Genomic DNA, 13,602 nt, shown 5'->3' on the forward strand with positions numbered 1-13,602 from the left:
GTCGTACGTTGAGCGCATGGGGCTTTTGCTCCACTGTAATGCTCAGATACAGCCGAATGATCTCTATTCGGCGGTCTCCTACTGAACACATATTCCTTTTCACCGTATTCTGCAAGGAGACCCTTCCTTCACTTCGCTTGAGAAGACTGTATTAACAAGTTGGGCCTTTGAAGCCCTAAAGCTCACTACCTAGCCCTCCGAACATTGTTGACTGCGAAACTTCCCGCTCCTCGTACACATATGACAAGCTACGAGGCATTGACGAGATATATAATGCCATTTAGCTGCCGCCGATGACGAGCAATTAAGACTCGCTCGCAGCCCGAAGACATCCCCAGAAACCGCGGCGAAGAATCTCAATAACCAGAACCTTGCGAAACAAGACACAAGATGCATTTCAAATCCACTACATCACGGCTTCTCGTCTGCCTCTTCGCCCTTCCATGGACAATGGCTGGTGTACTCGACACCAAACTAGACTCGGCCAAGTCCGATGTCATGCAAGAGAACACGGTCTTGCAGACGAATGTTGGCTGCGATGAGACGACGGACACTTGCAAAACGATGAACTTAGCCGTGGGTTCTGAATGCAAAATTGAATGCGTAAGATCGTTCTGCTTCATCTCCATCCTCAAATTCTTTCATACTGTAGAAGAGAGACTAATTGTTCGCAATGTAGAATGGAATTCTCAATCATGGCGGAGCTTGCTCCGGTTCGCCTGGAAATACGATCTGCTGCTTTGGAACTTGCTAGGAAGATGACAGGAAGATTATGACGATGTCAGTGAGAGTAGTTTCTGAATTCATGGAAGAGCTAGTAGGGCAGCGTTTTGAATTCTGCTTGGGACAACTCTTTTGGCTTTTCGGACAGGGGGTGAGCTGGCTGACTGAAGCCCAGTCTGGAAGTGTGGTCTGAGCTTCACGGCACAGCTTTCCTTGGACAAGTTGGTTACAGTCGTATGATGGATTATTACTCCGAAGAATGATCCGGAGAGTATCATGCATCGATACAGTGTACAAACGTGGCTCACCTATCCGGAGAGGTATAAAAGCCAACCTGGCCTTCTTCTCACGAATAGGATACCTCATACCATCGCGTTCACGAATTGCATACAACAAGCATCTCGAAATGCGTCTCGCATCTACACCCACCGTTCTCTTTTCTCTTATAGCCCTCTATGGCACCACCCTCGCTCTTCCTTCTCCACTCGAAAATGCAATCGACAATTCTCAATCCACGAACCTGAATGCAATCCAGCAAGCCATCTTAAAAGCTCACGGCCAATGCGACGACTCAACCGACACTTGCAAAAAAGACAATATAGATGAGAAGACGGCGCTAGACGGGAAGATTAAGTGCAATATTACTTGCGTGAGTTCTTCTTCTTTCTTTAGTGCTCCTCCTTCTTGAGTGTTGGGTCTATCATTGTTGATCGAAAGCTATCGTGGCGGAGCTGCGGACTGGAGCCGGAAGAGAGAAACCGTGCGATGGCTGTGAGGGCGATGTTGCTAACTCTTCTCCGCGACTCAAAGAAAAAGGGAGATACCGACGAAGACGAAGTGAAAGAAGGGAAGTGTACTAGTGTGCAAGGCAATGTTCTGTGCTGCACCAAGTTGTGTGGGTGAATTGAAGGAAGATGTTCGGCTTCATCTACCTGTTTCCCTCAGATCATTGCATGATTCGGCCGGCGGTCGTAGCGATTGCAGTCATATGAGCTTGATTAAGGCGTTCCATGGACTTGATTGAGGGCTTCGATGAATTTGGGGAATGTCCGTGAGTAAGAGGTGTAAGGTACACGCGATCACAGAGCATTGGAGGACTACAAGCTTCCGAGGTTTCGTTTCTCTGTTCTTGTAAAAGATCTTTTGCTGGTAGAGATGTTTGGGTGAGTTCTGTGTCACTGCCTGACAATTGAAGGTTGCTGGTGACCAGCACCAGTTCTTGCCAAGGTTGATCAACATGGTGGCATTGAGCCGAGCTTCAACTGCCGCATCTTCCCATCCTTCTTTCCACAACATTCCAAGTTGAGAATTCTTGAAGTAATTTCCAAGATCAGCCAGAAATCTTCGACGATGGCCATCATCTCAGAGCAAGATCGCGAGCGCATGGGCACAGTTGCCCCGCAACTGGCGAAGGTATGTATTCAGCTATTGCCAATCTTGAGAGTGCAGAGCAGTACAATGACTTGCAAGATCACAGGCTGTTGGACAACGTGCAGGACCTGCAGTAGGAGGCGAGCATTCAGAATGGCGACAGCGACGAGCCGATCATCTCGCAAAGTTGCGACATCTTTATCCGATCCCAGGCCCAATTCCCGATCACGTCCATGAGAAGATGAGCACTATACAAGCCAGAGACGGGTACCAGATACCGATCAGGATTTTTAAGCCAATAGAAGCTGTGTCAAAGCCATCGCCAGTCATTGTCATGCTGTGCGTCTTTCGTTGCTGAGGCTGCAACTTGAACCCAATACTAACTACTTCTAGACATGAAGGCGGCTGGACAATGGGCGACCTGACAGATGAAGATTTGAACTGTCGTATGTTCGCACGAGACCTTGGAGCACTCTGTATCAACGTCGATTACCGACTAGGACCCGAACACCCATGGCCAAAATGCGTAGAAGACTGCCACGATGTGGTTACATATATTGCGAAGACAGCATCGCCACAACACTCCGAGCTTCCTGGAGATCCCACAGCTGGCTTTATTGTAGGTGGATCCAGCGCTGGAGGCAATCTGGCTGCTGTCATGTCTCAAATGACTCGAGATGATGGCATGAAGCCTCCAATCACAGGACAGTATCTCTCTGTTCCATCACTGTTGTGGTGGGATGCAGTGCTAGAGAAATGGACATCCGAGTATCGCAGTCGGAAGGAGTCTGTCAATGATCCTTTATTTGGAGACAAGTTCGCCACGCACGCGCCTCCAAATTTTGCGGGAGAAGGCTCTACTGATACGCGGTTCAACCCATTGCTGCACGAGAACCTGGCTGGACTACCTGCTTGTTACTTGCAGATCGCGGGCTTGGATCCATTGCGGGATGAAGCTCTGATATATGAGCATGTTTTGAAGGAGAATGGGGTTAAGACAAGACTTGAAGTGTATGACGGCTATGGACATATGTTCTGGACAAATTGGCCTGAACTTGATCGGAGCACTGAATTTGTGAGAGACACGTTGGCGGGTTTCAAGTGGTTGTTGAATGTGTAAGCAGTGGTAAGTCAAGTTGCTGGCTCGCCTGTTCGCGAACAAAGCATCGACGAACACAGAACATCATTATCTGCTCTCAACAGCAACACCAACCATGATTGTTGCAGTCACGACACTGAGCATGACATTCGACAAATCTTCGGCGCATGGTCGGCTGTGACGCGAAACCATTCATGTAGGTACCTAGAAGGACCACCTTAATGGCACATCAGCTCCAACTTCAATCCATTGACGAAGCGTCATGGAAGCACTCACAGCGTACAACACGACTTCTCGTCAAACACACAATCGCATAACCGCCCAAAATGCCCTCCTCAAGAGCTGACAGCATGTCTCCCGAAAGGGAGACCTCCACCTTGCCATTCATCTACGACACAATCATCATCGGAGCCGGTCCCTGCGGCCTCGCGACAGCAGCAAGATTACGAGAACACACTCCATCTGCAATTTTCACAGATGAAGAACATCATCGATATCATTGGATCAGGAAACATGCTGGACAGGCTACGATTAAGAATTCAAAGACGGGGAAGGTTCGGCCTTTGGGAAGTGATCGAGTAAAGAATGAACCTTCATTGCGAGAGTCGAATTCTCATCCATCGATGCTCGTTCTTGACAATTCTGGTGATACGTGGATGGCGAAATGGGAGCGGTTATTCAAGTTGCTTGAGATTAGTCATTTGAGGAGTCCGATGTTCTTTCATCCGGATCCAAGGGATAGAGATGTATCCTACACTCTTCCTTGTCGAGCAAAGCCCCGCATGCTGACTCTGTGAAACAGGGCTTGTTAGCTTATGCTCATGCCGCCGGACGAGAGGACGAATGCATCGAGATCGCAGGCTGTGTCGGCAAAGAATTGAGTAAACATCAGATGAAGAAGCGGAGGAATAATCGGAAACCTGGAGAACAGTGAGCAATAATAATACTATCTAATCTGAAACCGAATCAAAATGATAGCTGACAGCACTCACACAGAGCGAGAGCTAGCATAACGATCGACGAAAGGGACCGAAAGGACTACTTCACTCCACCCGCCGACCTGTTCACATCCTACTGCACTTCCATCGCCACCCGCTACGACCTCTTATCGTCCGATCTCATTCAGAAAGCAACAGCATCGAATATTCAATACGACTATGTCAAACATATATCTCCCAATGAGAAAATCTTCACGATCGCAACAGCAGAGGGACAAACATATTATACTCGCACCGCCGTCCTCGCGGTCGGAGCCGGAAACACGCCAACGGTCCCAGCACCTTTCCCACAGCGATCGAATGGTGCCTTCCCGCCGAATACATGCCACGCTTTCCATCCCAATGGAGACGCAGTTCTTCAATCGCGGCTGCATCGATTGAGGAGATCATCCGAAGAGACGAACATCCTCGTCGTTGGTGGAGGTCTGACAAGCGTGCAAATCATCGATCGCGTCCTACGACATCACCATCGCACGTCGCCAAATCTCAGAGTCTTCCATCTCACCCGTTCGTGTCTGAAGATCAAACCTTTCGATGTTGATCTCAGTTGGATTGGAAAATTCCGCAACCACGAGAAAGCTTCGTTCTGGTCTGCGGATACTGACTGTGAAAGAAGTGAAATGGTCAAAGTGGCACGAGGCGGTGGGAGTGTTACACCGAGGTTTGCGAAGGTGTTGAAGAATTGGGTTGAGAAAGGGAAAGTAGAGGTGCATGAGGGTTGTAAGGTTGCGAGGAGCGAGTTTCATGAAGAGGGAGAGGGAGGAGGTGAAGGGTGGTGGGAGATCGAGACAGAACCGAAAGTGGAGAATCTGGAGAAGAGGAAGGTACATTTCGTATATTTTGCTACTGGAGTGCAGTCGGATTTCGAGAAGTTGGGTATGCTGAGAAATATACGTGAGGAGTTTCCTGTGGAAGGGTATGATGGATTGCCGGCTTTGACAGATGATTTAATGTGGAAGGAGGGAGTGCCATTGTTCGTCACGGGCAAGTTTGCGGCATTGAGACTTGGTCCTGGAGCGGGAAATTTGGAGGGTGCGAGATTGGGGGCGGAGAGGATTGCTTGGGGGATGCAGGACTTTTTGAGTGGGAGCGAGGAAGGGTGTGGCAATGGAGGTGGATTCGGCACTGGAGGTCAGAGTTGTGCATCGGAATATAGATTTGCGGCTGGAATTGGTAGTCGCTTTGAGAGTTTGGAAGTTGAGGGTTGAGTACAATGCGAGCTACTGCAGTGAGATATCTCGCAATCGGGCGATTCGCAAGATTATATTTCCGATGCCCGAGACCCTTTTTGTCTCCTACTGTAGAATGAAGCTGGAATCGTATCATGCTGGCAATGCTTCGGTCAATTTCTTGGAGCCCGCTTGCTTGCCGAGCCGCCAAACGAGCTGCGACGGGAGTCAAGTTGATGTAGGATGTGCGATGATGCACGCGGGAGTGAGTTTACAGTGTTCGGCTGTGGTTGGGCATGGGAATCGTAATGCACGTCACCATCGAACTTTTGTCTGCACTTGATGCCAAATGCTGTCGTGGTGTTAGACCCTGCATGTTCCGCGGGCATCAGTGGGGTCTCAATGGGACTTTCTTGGCGTTCGATGGAGGGGCATTGGAGACTCCCCACCACTGGCGAGGTGCAGAGAACAGGAACAGAGCAGTCTTGCTGGGGCAGCGATGCCTCTCCTCTACTGAGTATGAGGATGATGGTCTATCGACACACCCTGCTGCTTCATCGGGCGTTTTGGCGCTATGGTGCCAAAATCGCGTGCTGGAAAAACTTGCAGAAGTCCGTGTCACTGAAGATTTGGTGACAAGGATCATTGGATAGCTCCCCGTGGAGCTTCTAGTCATCGAATGTGTGTGGTGCACCTCCTACACACCGGCGGCCGAGCCATGCCATCGCCCATGTGGCGTTGTCCAGATGTTCTATCGCATAGGGAATATTGAGCCAGACGTAGCCATGACTACGCTCACCGACACGCAAATACAGGTCGTGGCGCAGGACAGGGTGGCCGATCGTGGATTGGGATTAAGTCGCCGAGCGAACCCGTGTCGGAAAGTTGTTGTTGCTTCACCCTTTTGCTGGCGGCACGATTCCCGGTCAGTAGCGCCAGCGGCGATCATGCAAGAGGCACGATAACACGCACATGGACAGCGAGAGGATATGGCGCTGCGATGGTGAGCGAGTACTGGTCAACAATGTGGCCGCAGAGCGCAGCGCTACGCAGACGTGGACTGTTCCTGCGCGCAGCGACCCTGATATTGTTCGCGGGTGGGCCGCCGGGTGGTCATGGCTTTGACGTGCTTGTCCGATGGCGGGGTGCTCTCAACTGAATGTGAAAAAACGCCAGCTGCCTGCTCACTTTCTTCCCCCTTCCCTCTCATCCCTCTTCCTCCTCTCCATCTACACCACAACATCTTCCCAACTGCCTGCACTGAGCCGGCAGATTTCCATACACCTTCGTTGTTATCACAGAACCGCCAGCAACATGGTGCAATCATCGGTACGTGCCCCTCTCCTCGCCATGGCCCTCTCACCGACGTGTTTCTGACATTGCCCGACAGGTGCTCGGTTTCCCACGCATGGGACGTCTGCGTGACCTCAAGAAGGCCAACGAGGCCTACTGGGCGGACAAGCTTTCCCGTGATGAGCTCCTCGCCGAGGGAAAGAGACTGAGACTCGAGCACTGGAAGATCCAGAAGGACGCTGGCGTGGACGTCATTCCATCCAACGACTTTGCATACTACGACCATGTCCTCGACCACATTCAGATGTTCGGCGCTGTGCCCGAGCGGTACAGCAGCGCCAAGCTGCACAAGCTCGACGAGTACTTCGCCATGGGTCGTGGCCACCAAAAGGACAACGTCGATGTGCCATCTCTCGAGATGGTCAAGTGGTTTGACTCCAACTACCACTACGTCAAGCCAACTCTGCAAGACAACCAGACCTTCACCCTCGCGGAGAACCCAAAGCCTGTTGCTGAGTTCCTCGAGGCCAAGGAGGCTGGCATCCAAACTCGCCCAGTTCTTCTCGGTCCCGTCTCTTTCCTCGCCCTCGGCAAGGCTGACCGTGGCTCATCTGTTGACCCAATCACTCTCCTCGACAAGCTCCTCCCAGTCTACGAGCAGCTCCTCACACAGCTCAAGGAGGCCGGTGCCGAGACTGTCCAGATCGACGAGCCTGTCCTCGTCTTCGATCTCCCAGCCAAGACCAAGCAGGCTTTCAAGCCAGCCTACGAGAAGCTCACCGATCTCCAGGGCGGCAAGGGCCCACAACTCGTCCTCGCCACCTACTTCGGTGATGTTGTGCACAACTTCGATGTCATTGACTCTGCTCTGACCGGCACCCACGCTTTCCACGTCGACCTCGTTCGCCACCCAGAACAGCTCTCTCAGGTGATTGAGCACCTCGGCCCAAAGCAGGTTCTCTCTGCTGGTGTCGTTGACGGCCGTAACATCTGGAAGACCAACTTCAAGAAGGCCATTGAGGTCGTTGAGACCGCCATTCAGAAGCTCGGCAAGGAGCGTGTCATTGTTGCCACCTCCAGCTCGCTTCTCCACACCCCACACACTCTCGCCAGCGAGAAGAACCTCGATGAGGAAGTTCGCGCTTGGTTCTCTTTCGCCAGCGAGAAGGCTGTCGAAGTTGCCATCATCGCCAAGGCTGTCACCAACGGCCCAGACTCCGTTCGTGCTGAGCTCGAGGCCAACGCCAAGGACCAGCAGTCCCGTGCCACCTCCAAGCGCACCAACAACCCGGAAGTCAAGAAGCGCATCGAAGCTGTCAAGAAGGAGGACTACGAGCGCAAGTCGGGCTTCGACACCCGCTACGCTGCTCAGAAGAAGCACCTCGATCTCCCCATCTTCCCAACCACCACCATCGGTTCCTTCCCTCAGACCAAGGACATTCGTATCCAGCGTAACAAGTTCACCAAGGGTGAGATCACTGCTGAAGAGTACGAGAAGTTCATCGAGAAGGAGATCCAAGAGTGCGTTCAGATCCAAGATGAGCTTGGTCTGGATGTCTTCGTGCACGGCGAGCCAGAGCGCAACGACATGGTGCAATACTTTGGTGAGAGACTCGACGGATATGTCTTCACCACCCACGCCTGGGTCCAGTCATACGGCTCCCGCTGCGTCCGACCACCGATCCTTGTCGGTGACGTCTCTCGCCCAGCCCCAATGACTGTCAAGGAGAGCAAGTATGCTGCCAGCATCAGCAAGAAGCCCATGAAGGGTATGCTTACTGGACCTATCACTTGCCTCCGATGGTCCTTCCCTCGTGACGATGTCCACCAGTCCGTCCAGGCTCAGCAACTCGCTCTCGCTCTCCGCGATGAGGTTGTTGACCTTGAGGCTGCCGGTGTCTACGTCATCCAGGTCGACGAGCCAGCTCTCCGTGAGGGTCTGCCACTCCGCTCCGGTGTGGAGCGTGAGAAGTACCTCGACTGGGCTGTGAACAGCTTCAAGCTCTCCACTGCTGGTGTTGAGGACTCCACCCAGATCCACTCTCACTTCTGCTACTCCGAGTTCCAGGACTTCTTCCACGCCATCGCCGCTCTCGATGCCGACGTCCTTTCCATCGAGAACAGCAAGTCCGACGCCAAGCTCCTCAAGGTCTTCATCGACGAGGCCTACCCACGCCACATCGGCCCAGGTGTTTACGACATCCACAGCCCACGTGTGCCAAGCGAGCAAGAGATCAAGGACCGCATCGCTGAGATGCTCCAGTACCTCAAGCCAGAGCAGCTCTGGATCAACCCAGACTGCGGTCTCAAGACCCGTCAATGGAAGGAGACCAAGGCCGCTCTCGTCAACATGGTCAATGCTGCCAAGCACTTCCGTGCTGAGCACAGCAAGTAAACGCTTACTTGCATAATCTACTGTCCCGAATGGTGTTCCTGGCGTCAAAAAAAATCAACATGGGAACGGAAGGGATGGTTTTGTTTGCCGGACTTTGAGCCGGTGTAGCGCTCAACAGCTACGATTCAACAAGTGATACCCAATTTTACTCAACGTCTTTATCAGCGAGGAGTTCAACAGAGAAAGGGAATGGTTTCTCATGATGGAATGAAATAGAGTTACAGCTCGATGACCTCAACGCTCATCGAGTATAGTCGCACGATCGGGAGGGCGTCGTGCGACTTTGTGACTGAAAAAGTACGATTTGCATTGTCATGGTGTTTGTCATAGACTAGGTAGTAGCTACCGAAATTGTACTATTGATGGATGATGATTCTTTCCTCTGCTTGTGATCGTTCCTGCCTCGCCACACTTCTGTAGCGCCGACTCTTCCCAATGGCTTCGAAGGGTGTTCGTCGACACGCTCCACCAGGACAGCACATCAAGTCTCGATGGCATCACAAAGGTCGTCAGCACGATCACGTAAGAGCCTTTACTTGTAAGAAGACCACCATGCGGTACGACTTCTGCTTCCCAATACTGACTTTCAAGCAAGAGCACCATTGCCGAACGATGGCGCCGAAGATACTCTTCAAGTGCCTGGTGCAAGTCGTCCCTCGATCTCCACCTCACGCCGGCCATCTGCCAGCGGCCGGTCTCACCGATCTCACAGCACCACACTCACAGTCGAAGATGCAAATAAACTCATGGCCGAAGCACTCGCCATTCAAGAACAACACGACCTGCCCGCTTGCGGTGCAAGCAGAAAGTCGAGCATCAGGCCAGACACGTCCGATGAAGACGGCAACCGACGTCTCAGTGTCCGTCCCGAAGCCCATTATGCCACCGCATCGAACTACAGCCGCTCAAGAAGATCACTGAGTGTGGTCGCCGAGGACCCAAGTCTACTTTTCGCAAGAGCTTTGAAGGATCATCAGCAGAGTAAAGACTTATTCCGATCTGAGAGCAAGAGGAAAGAGAAGGAAGAGCAGAGACTGGTAGAGCTCAGCTCGGATGAGATATCACCACACCAGCAAGGCCAAGATGATGTTGCCTTCACCACCACGTCTCCGTAGTCCGCAGACGTGATCAGTTCAGACCCAAGCCTTGATCCCCCACAACCCCTCGAACGAAAAGCGAGTTCATTGCCACACCACCACAGACGACGAACAACAATCCACACCACCCTCCCCTCCTGGACCCGCTTTCCATCTCACACTCGCGCTCTTCGCTCCGCTTCCGCCACCGACCCAGGAATCATCATTCGAGACTTCGCAGACCCTTCTTTCCGCCGCAACGCTACAGCGAATATCTCCCAATTCCCTCAACAAACCTATCGCGAAACTCTCAAACATTTGGCGAAGAATTGTACTTCTGTTGCGAAGTACTATGCCACAAGATTGACGAGTCCGGAAGGTTATCGAGGTGTCAATCGGAGAACGAGTGTTAGTGTTGCGAAGGGTGGGGTGAGGGAGCCGGAGTTGGAGATGATTTCTTTGAGTCCTGGAGCTGTGAGTAGTGGGATTGGGGAGGGAGGTGAGGGGGGTGAGGTCGGTGGTGGTGGGATGGAAGTGGGTAGGGAGGAACATCGGCTGTTGTTGGAGAGGGTGGAGAGGGAGCTGAGTGAGGACGACGAGGAGAAGGTTGATTGGGATAGAGGGAAAGGTAAAGAGAAGGAGAAAGTGAAATTGAAGGATAGGCCCTTGGGGTTGAAGTTGGATCTCTCGAGAGCGAGAAGTGGGACGGGTTTGACGAGGGCTGATAGTGGGTTTGAGGGTCTGGAGGGAGCGAGACCGGGGACGCCGTTTGTGGTGGAGCAGGCGGGATTTGATTGGGGTAATGGGTTTGGTGGTGGTGGGGAGAAGAAGGAGAAAAGAAGTGGTACATTTGAGTTCTCATTTCAACAAAGTAGTCGAAGGAAGCAGGATGGTGTAGGGCCGAAGGCGGGGAGTGCAGGCTTGAGTGATGAGGATGAGGAAGAGCAATCGCCTTGAGAAAACGTTTGGAAGTAAGACGGAGAGAAGCTGTGTTGCCACAGAAAGATCAATCTGTTTGTGGATTCTGTAAATACTGGAATCGGCGTGTTGACGATCAAGAAACATTTCAGATCGACTTGTGACATGATTTGAGTGAGACAGGCTGCGGGGCACCAGGTCTTTGGCACCCTCCGTCTTCGGCCTTTAGCTTGTCTTACATGTAGCAATGACCGAGCAGCCTCTCTGCGAGAACCTCGAACGTTGCTATGATCTCAAGAGCGGCCGGCTTTACTATAAAGCGAACAGTTCCTATCGATCAAGTTGTGGTTTTGCAAGGTCCGCGAGCAATACTTGCTTTTCAGTCATCGGTTTTGGTGCTTCTTAACTAGCACGTATGGCTGGTCTGAACCTCAAGTCTGCCCGTATCGATGCGGCTGCATTCATTCTATGATTGCCATGGGATGTGGCTGTCTCGCACGTTGAATGACCTGATACTCGGTAGGCAGAGATGTATGGACCGTGAGATATTGCCGTTGTAGTTCGCAATGCTGCAGCTAGTCTGCGAAAGGTGGTCGCTCACTAGAGGTTTCTTTGGTAATCCCAGTTGGGTCGGTGTTCAGCTCTTTATCTGGCTGGTTGATTCATCGGCGGTGATCACGCTATCTATTTCATCTCCGCCTTGGGTACCTAGAGTGAGGAAAGGCACTAAACACATGCTGAGCGCAGAGTACGCCATTGATACCCAGAACACAGCTGTGTAGGGTTGCGTCTCTTCGTCCCAGAATCCAGACAATTTCGGATTGGCCTCCACGGCGTTGAACACAGCAGTTGCGACGCCGAACCCGACGACAGCTGTCAATCGTACTGCGGTCTGAAAAATGCCTCCTGCAACGCTCTGGTGAGATTTTGGCAAGCTTGTCATGACAAGCATGTTGCAAACGTTGAACTGTACGTCTGCGGCAATGACGATGAGGACTTGTGCTGGAAATGCGAAGGCCCAGTAGCTGCTTGATCGTCGATTCAAAGCCAGAAGAAGGAACGCGATTGTATAGCAGGCTGCGCCGATCAACATGAGGAGTTTGTTCGAGACGCGGTGTAGAATAAGCCCGGCTACAGTGTTCGCAACGAGGCCGACAATGAACATAGGCAGCAGATGTACTGCGACCATGATAGGTGAAAATTTCCAGATGTTCTGCAGGTAGAGAGCGTAGAAGAATGTTCCAGGTGTGAAGGCCAGGAAGCCAAGGGAGAGGATCGAGAGTGCTAAAGTGAAGTCCCGGTCCTTCCAGATGCTCATGGGTACGAGGGCATATTCGTCGCCGATCCAGATGTCCCATAGGACAAAGGCAACGAGGAGGAGAGCGCCGAGGATGAGCAGAGCAAGGACATAGTTGGTCGTCCAACCCTGTGGCGCAGTATCGCCGAGACTCAGAGATGCGCTGAACATACCAATGCCAAAGACGACGCAGAACACGCCCACGAGATCGAAATGCTTCAAGGTGTCCTTGTTCAACTCCTTCTTAGCCTCTGGGTCTCGCGGAATCGTGATGGCGCCAATAATAGTGAAGATAAAGAAGACAATAGCGATGAGCCAGAAGGATGCTCGCCAGTTGAAAATTGTCGCTGCCACGCCACCAAAAATGGCACCGAAGGCGAAGCCTAGAGGGTTTCCTGCTGCGAAACAAGCAAAGGCATAGTTGCGCCGTTTGCTCGAAGTCGGATATGATAAGCTCAAGAGGCCTTGGGCTGCAGGAACTGCGCTGGCGTTGAAGAGTCCTAGAACACCATTGAGAATATCCAGTGTAATGCCCTCATTCGCGAAACCGGCGCCAAGGGCGAAGATGGAGAACAGTAGCAGAGAAACGACAAAGAGAAGCCGCCGGCCGAAGAGGTCTGCTAGTTTGGCGAAGAGTAGGAGGAATGCGCCTGCGCTGAGTGAATTTGCTGCTGTGATCCAGGTGATTTCTGCTGTGGTCATGTCCAAGTCTCTTCCGATTGAAGATGAGGTGACTGTCACCGAGCCTTGGAGTAGCGATGACATTGCGATTGCCATGGTCGCGGACAGCACGAAGAAAATCTCTTGCGTCGTGGATTTGAAGCATGCTGGACGACTGCTACCGTCTTGTTGGCCATTTGCAACAGTGTCAGATCCATCCTGCTGCCCATCTCGAATAGTCTCTGATATTGAAAACCGGCTGTCTGCTGTATACGTGTAACTGTCGTTGGAGAAAGATTGAACGGACTTCTCTTCATCGTGAAGAGCCCCCATAGTTGGAATCTCACGTCAGACGACGCATTTGAAAGACCTGCAGGTTGCTGAAGTTCCCATATCGCGATGAAGAGCAAGCGGTATCTCGTCGCATGCACCAGGTACCTCGCCAAGCCCAAGGCTCGTCCGTTGCCCGCAATCTCGTAACGTGATTCAGAGGAGATGGAGGCCACAACACTCGCGCAGGAAATGACGGATATGTGATGCGGGTGATCACCGCTCTAGTCGTGCCTCTGGCGCCACGCCGTCAACATAGCTCCGGCAAGCTGT

At 52.1% G+C, this 13,602-nt stretch overlaps 5 protein-coding genes across 5 annotated transcripts; 4 read left to right on the top strand and 1 right to left on the bottom strand.

Annotated features, from left to right (window-relative positions):
- Nucleotides 1-2,073: 2,073 nt before the first annotated feature.
- CKM354_000726500 (uncharacterized protein) lies at nucleotides 2,074-3,214 on the top strand (the record flags this gene model as incomplete). Its single annotated transcript, XM_044802608.1, has 3 exons — nucleotides 2,074-2,136; nucleotides 2,201-2,433; nucleotides 2,488-3,214. The coding sequence occupies 3 exons, from the start codon at nucleotides 2,074-2,076 to the stop codon at nucleotides 3,212-3,214; spliced, it is 1,023 nt and encodes a 340-aa protein (XP_044658543.1).
- A 305-nt stretch (nucleotides 3,215-3,519) lies between these two features.
- Nucleotides 3,520-5,399, top strand: CKM354_000726600 (uncharacterized protein; the record flags this gene model as incomplete). The annotated part of the gene is made up of 3 exons (XM_044802609.1): nucleotides 3,520-3,939; nucleotides 3,996-4,123; nucleotides 4,190-5,399. The coding sequence occupies 3 exons, from the start codon at nucleotides 3,520-3,522 to the stop codon at nucleotides 5,397-5,399; spliced, it is 1,758 nt and encodes a 585-aa protein (XP_044658544.1).
- Nucleotides 5,400-6,674: 1,275 nt separating this feature from the next.
- On the top strand, nucleotides 6,675-9,048 carry CKM354_000726700 (5-methyltetrahydropteroyltriglutamate-homocysteine S-methyltransferase; the record flags this gene model as incomplete). Its single annotated transcript, XM_044802610.1, has 2 exons — nucleotides 6,675-6,689; nucleotides 6,751-9,048. The coding sequence occupies 2 exons, from the start codon at nucleotides 6,675-6,677 to the stop codon at nucleotides 9,046-9,048; spliced, it is 2,313 nt and encodes a 770-aa protein (XP_044658545.1).
- A 491-nt stretch (nucleotides 9,049-9,539) lies between these two features.
- CKM354_000726800 (uncharacterized protein) lies at nucleotides 9,540-11,081 on the top strand (the record flags this gene model as incomplete). The annotated part of the gene is made up of 3 exons (XM_044802611.1): nucleotides 9,540-9,586; nucleotides 9,644-10,085; nucleotides 10,164-11,081. 3 exons carry the CDS (start codon nucleotides 9,540-9,542, stop codon nucleotides 11,079-11,081), a joined length of 1,407 nt encoding a protein of 468 aa, XP_044658546.1.
- A 598-nt stretch (nucleotides 11,082-11,679) lies between these two features.
- On the bottom strand, nucleotides 11,680-13,332 carry CKM354_000726900 (uncharacterized protein; the record flags this gene model as incomplete). Its single annotated transcript, XM_044802612.1, has 1 exon — nucleotides 11,680-13,332. The coding sequence occupies one exon, from the start codon at nucleotides 13,330-13,332 to the stop codon at nucleotides 11,680-11,682; it is 1,653 nt and encodes a 550-aa protein (XP_044658547.1).
- Between the last annotated feature and the right edge of the window lie 270 nt (nucleotides 13,333-13,602).

This window comes from Cercospora kikuchii (assembly GCF_019650295.1).
Source record: "Cercospora kikuchii DNA, contig_00004, whole genome shotgun sequence".
NCBI lineage: Eukaryota > Fungi > Ascomycota > Dothideomycetes > Mycosphaerellales > Mycosphaerellaceae > Cercospora > Cercospora kikuchii.